General features: G+C 59.8%; 1 protein-coding gene across 1 annotated transcript; it reads right to left on the bottom strand.

The window, feature by feature from the left end:
• Positions 1-842: 842 nt before the first annotated feature.
• Positions 843-4676, bottom strand: C4H11orf42 (chromosome 4 C11orf42 homolog). The gene is made up of 3 exons (XM_035115250.2): positions 4608-4676; positions 1876-2593; positions 843-970 (listed from the first exon to the last, which is right to left on the bottom strand). The coding sequence occupies exons 1-3, from the start codon at positions 4674-4676 to the stop codon at positions 843-845; spliced, it is 915 nt and encodes a 304-aa protein (XP_034971141.1).
• Positions 4677-5082: the final 406 nt, after the last annotated feature.

Below are 5082 nucleotides of genomic sequence, written 5' to 3'. Positions count from 1 at the left end.
GCTGGATGTGTCATGGGTGATTTTGCATTGGGGGGGCGGAGAGGGCAGGGGGCGCCCGTCACTTGCCCTTTCTGCCTGCTGTGGAATTGCAGGGTTGGAAGGGACCTCCAGAGGTCCTCCAGCCCAGCCCTTTGCAAGGCAGGAATTGCAGCTGAAGTGTCCCTGGCAGTCGGGCACTCAACCCCAAAGCTCCCCTCTCTGCCTGTTTCCATTTTCCTTCCACCCCCAACCAAGGGCAGAGACTTGGTGGAGGTGAGAGGAGCCCAGCTGGATTAAGGGGGCCCCTCTGGTCCAGCTGCTTCTTCTCACAAGCAGGCCCCGAGTGCAAGAGCTGCTCTCCCTTCCTGCCGTTTCCAGGGACTGGCATTTGGACGCCCCAAACAGCCTAGTCGCCTTTGACAGCCCTCTCCTCCTCTTTGAGTTTGTCCAATCCCCTTTTAAAGCCATCCAAGTTGGTGACCGCCACTTCCTCCTGTGGCAGGGAGTTCCAGTGGTCGGCTCTGTGCTGTGCAAAGGGCTTTTATCTGTCCCGAATCCTTTAACGTTCAGCTTTTTGCTCCGTATGGGGCTTCACACAGACACAGCCCACCAGGCTCCCAGCTGCTCCAACCAATGGGTGGTGGTGGAAGGCGCCTCAGCCAAGTGTGTTCCTACTAGATGGCCTCTGGGTGCCCCCCCAGAGCATGAGGCGGCTCCTCCGGGACTTGCCCCCCCCCCGCTGCAGGCTCTCTCCCTTGGCTTGCTGCCCCCCCCCCGCTTCCTGCGCCCGCCCTCCCCCTCCAATTGGGTCCACACGCCTGGCTCTGGGTGCAAAGGGCTCTTTATTGGCAGCGCCTCTTGGCTCACTCAGTGTCGCTCTCGGCCGTGGCGCTCTGCAGGAGGGGGAGCGACATGGAGTGCCTCTCGGCGTCAGCCAGGCTGGCGGTGGACGGGCCGGACTTGGGGCGGTGGCGCCGGAAGGGCCATTTCCCTGCGGGGGGCAGAAGAATCGCAGCGTAAGAGAGTGGGGAGGGGCTCCCCAAGGGCCGTCCAGTCCAGTCCCCTGTGAGGCAGGAGCCCCTGGCGGGTGGCTTCCTAGACCTTCCCAGAAGGTGCCGTGCTGCCTGCTGGGCATCCCCAAACCACCACCTCTCCCCACATTTCAGGGGGAGAAGCCCAGCAGAGGCCTCTGTAGGGGCTAATGGGGGGGGCCTCTTGCCAGTGGGGGCCTGAACGGGAAGAGCCAAGCAATGGCACCCCACCCACAATTTGGGACCATCTAGTCGAATTCCCTGCAATGCAGGGAGCCAAGGGGCTGAAAGGGGGTGCCAGGCAGAATGCCGGCAGTGGGGTGGTGCCCTTGAGAAATGACAGCCGGGGGGGGGGGGGGTCCAAGATGCCAGCAAATTGAGATGGAGGCATTTAGCTGCTAGGCGGCCGTGGAAATTTTAGATTCTTCTTCCCATGTGCTCTCTGAAACCATATTTTTACCCCACTTGAAGGTGCAGCTACGAACAGAAGAGGTTTCCATCTGGGTCAGAGGGGGCCACCTAGGCCAGCCTCCTGCTCATGATCGGAAATCCACAAGCAGGATTCGAACACAGGAGCAGCTCTCCTCTCCTGCTACTTCCAGCCCCTGGGACTCAGAAGCACGGCTTCCTCTAGCTGGGGGTGGGGTGGGGGAGAGCCACTCCTGGCAGCTTCCCAAAATGAAAGCACCAAACATTGAGCACTTCCTCCAGCTGTAGAGGCAGAGCCCAGCCTGAATCAGAATCGTGGAGTCGGAAGGGACCCCCCGGGGTCATCCAGTCCCACCCCTCAGCTCAAGCATCCCTGACCGCTGACCAGCCAAGTTGGCGGTCATCACGGTCTCCCGTGAAGAGCGAAATGCCTCACCTGCCAGGGTCCTCGTGGGCCTGCTAAGGGGTCTCCAGCGCTTGCGGGAAGCCTTGCCCTCCTCCTTGGGCAGGGGGCTCTCCAGGGGCGGCTTGGGGGCTGGGGTCCTGGGGGGCTCCAGTACTGCCATCCGGACCCAGGCGGCCCTGGCAGGCAAGTTGTGGCCCGTGGGTTTCTGGGAGCCCAGCACCCCTTTGGGGCCGAGGGCAAACTTGAGGCAGGAGAAGGCCACGGGCAGCGGCTGGTCGCGGTGGAAGAAGCTGTGCTCGGCGCCCTGCGTGACGGCCATCGTCAGGCTGGCGCAGTAGAAGACCTCGTAGACCACGTAGACGCTGCTCTGCGAGCGCAGCCAGGGCAGGTCCGGGCGCAGGGAGACGGTTCCGGGGCGCAGGACCAGGAAGGCCACCTTCTTGTGGACGCCCGACATGGTGAGGCGCACGTGGCGCAGGGCGCCCGCCACCAGCCGCGTCTCCTCGTAGCGCGACTCGCCCCGCACCCGGGCGTTGTACTCGCGCGTGCAGTGGGTCAGCTCCCTGGCAGGGGTGCCCTCCTGAAGCAGGTTTTCCAGGGGCCCCACGGGCACCAGGCAGCGCTGGCGGCGGAGGAGACCCTGCCCCAGGGGGGGCTTCTTGATCAGCACCGTCAGCAGGTCGTAGGAGGCGGCATCTTCCAGGAAGGGCACGGGAACCACCGTGGGGCCAAAGCGCTCCTCCACCACCTGCCCAGAGAGAGGGGGGGAGGTCAGGATGTCAGGGTGTGGGGAGGCACACCCAAGGGTCATCTAGGGCAACCCCCGAAATCACAGTTGGAGAGAGACTGAAGACAGAATCTGAATTCAAAATGACCTCATCAGATTGGAGAACCGGGTGCTAGCTAACTGTCGGGGTGTGTTGTGACTACTCTTGAGTAACGGCCTTCCACATGCTTGTCTTTCAGACGTTTTTATTGGTGCACATTATTTACAGTGTAACGGATTGCTCATTTCATGTCTACCCGCTCGAGTCAGATTCCTGCACTACCCCCTTCCGCGTTCGGGACCAGCATAAAAGCCTCGGAACTGAGAAGCGCCTCCCTTTCCTCCTCCTCCTCAATTCCGGCGTCAAGGGAACGGGTCTTCTGTCTGACCTATTCCTGTCCACTCTTTCCGCCTCCCTCTCTTCCTGCCTATGGAGCAGGGGCTCTTTGATGTTGCCAGAGCCCTGGCCCTCCCTCTCCGTTTCCTGACTCACCCCTTCAGACCCCTCGCTCTCATGACTGCTTGGAGACGGGCTGCTTCTGATGAGGGGGGAGGGTTCTCTATAATCCCTCCCCCTTACACTAACAAAATGAATTTCAGTAGGGACAAAAGTACGGTTGAACACTTAGGCAGGAAGAACCAGATGCACAAATATAAGATGGGGGACACCTGACTTACTAGCATGCTCTAGTTATCTCCCGCTTGGACTACTGCAATGCGCTCTATGTGGGGCTACCTTTGAAGGTGACCCGGAAACTACAACTAATCCAGAATGCGGCAGCTAGACTGGTGACTGGGAGCGGCCGCCGAGACCACATAACACCGGTCCTGAAAGACCTACATTGGCTCCCAGTACGTTTCCGAGCACAATCGAAAGTGTTGGTGTTGACCTTTAAAGCCCTAAATGGCCTCGGTCCGGTATACCTGAAGGAGCGTCTCCACCCCCATCGTTCTGCCCGGACACTGAGGTCCAGCTCCGAGGGCCTTCTGGCGGTTCCCTCACTACGAGAAGCCAAGTTACAGGGAACCAGGCAGAGGGCCTTCTTGGTAGTGGCACCCGCCCTGTGGAACGCCCTCCCACCAGATGTCAAAGAAAACAACTACTACCAGACTTTTAGAAGACATCTGAAGGCAGCCCTGTTTAGGGAATCTTTTAATGTTTAATAGATCATTGTATTTTAATATTCTGTTGGAAGCTGCCTAGAGTGGCCGGGGAAACCCAGCCAGAAGCCCACCGTGTGATGCAGCAGCAAAAAAGGCTAATGCTCTTCTAGGCTGCATCCACAGAAGTGTAGTGTCCAGATCAAGGGAAGTCAGAGTCCCTTGATAACCACCACAATTTAAGGAGGATGTTTGACAAGCTGGAAGCCAGTGTGGTGTAGTGGTTAAGAGCGGTAGACTCGTAATCTGGGGAACCGGGTTCGCGTCTCCGCTCCTCCACATGCAGCTGCTGGGTGACCTTGGGCTAGTCAAACTTCTCTGAAGTCTCTCAGCCCCACTCTCTTCACAGAGTGTTTGTTGTGGGGGAGGAGGGGAAAGGAGAATGTTAGCCGCTTTGAGACTCCTTCGGGTAGTGATAAAGCGGGATATCAAATCCAAACTCTTCTTCTTCTCCTCCTTAAACTGAGGACCCTTACAAGCCACGTCCCAAGGTGTCCCATGAGAGACCCCCCAGGTCAGGTTAGCTCTGCTGCCCCTCTCCAGGGAAGCACCTGCAGGATCAGGCCCATCTCCTGCTCTCACAGGGGCCAAACAGATGCCCCAATGGGAAACTCGAAAGCAGGACCTGAGCACCAGAGCCCCCCCCCCTTCCTGGCATCGAGAAGCATTGCTGCCTCCACTTGCGGAGCTGGAGCAGAGCCCCCTGATACCCAGCTGGGGGTCTTGGTGTGAGGGGCACCCAGGAAGCCCATGCTGCAGACTAGTCCCTCCTTCCCAGGGCCCCCCTCGCCAGGCCAGCTCCTCTCCTCCTCCTCCTCTTCTTCCTCCTCCTCACCTTGTCCCTGATCAGCTCCCAGTTGGCATCCGCCTCCCCAATCTGCAGGGTTTGGACCCCGCCGTCCATCTTGCAAGCAGCTGGACAAGGCCTAGAGGGGTCCAGGAGGGTGGCAAGAGAGCGTGGGCATGGGTCTGGGCAAGGCCAAGGGCATGGGGCTGGGCATGGAGGAGCTGTTCAGCGTCTGGGAAGATGTGCCCCCCCTCCCTGCAGGCTTGGAGCTGGGAGCAGCAGAAGGCAGGGCTGGCCTGTGAGGTCACAAAGGGCCCCCTGCCGCCATCACCCCAGGGGGCTGCCTCTGAGCACCACAGAGGGAGGGGGAGAGAGCCCTTCGAAGGCGGGCGGGTGGGCTTTGGTGCCGCCCTTGCAGGCGAGAAAGGAGGGTGAGTAGAGGAAAGATTTAAGCTGAATGTTGGAAGGTTCCGGACAGATAAGAGCAAGTCCTCCTTCACGCACCGCATAGTTAAACTCCAGA

Source organism: Zootoca vivipara, chromosome 4 (genome assembly GCF_963506605.1).
Source record: "Zootoca vivipara chromosome 4, rZooViv1.1, whole genome shotgun sequence".
In the NCBI taxonomy this organism is placed as follows: Eukaryota; Metazoa; Chordata; class Lepidosauria; order Squamata; family Lacertidae; genus Zootoca; species Zootoca vivipara.
This window is presented reverse-complemented; position numbering and strand designations above follow the sequence as displayed.

Bases quoted from the DNA above. Each gene is read 5' to 3' on its own strand.
- C4H11orf42 (XM_035115250.2), bottom strand. From the start codon at position 4,676: ATGGACGGCGGGGTCCAAACCCTGCAGATTGGGGAGGCGGATGCCAAC. The intron at 2,594-4,607 runs GTGAGGAGGAGG...CTCTCTGGGCAG, and splicing joins GGGAGCTGATCAGGGACAAG to GTGGTGGAGGAGCGCTTTGG. The intron at 971-1,875 runs GTGAGGCATTTC...TGCCCCCCGCAG, and splicing joins GCCCACGAGGACCCTGGCAG to GGAAATGGCCCTTCCGGCGC.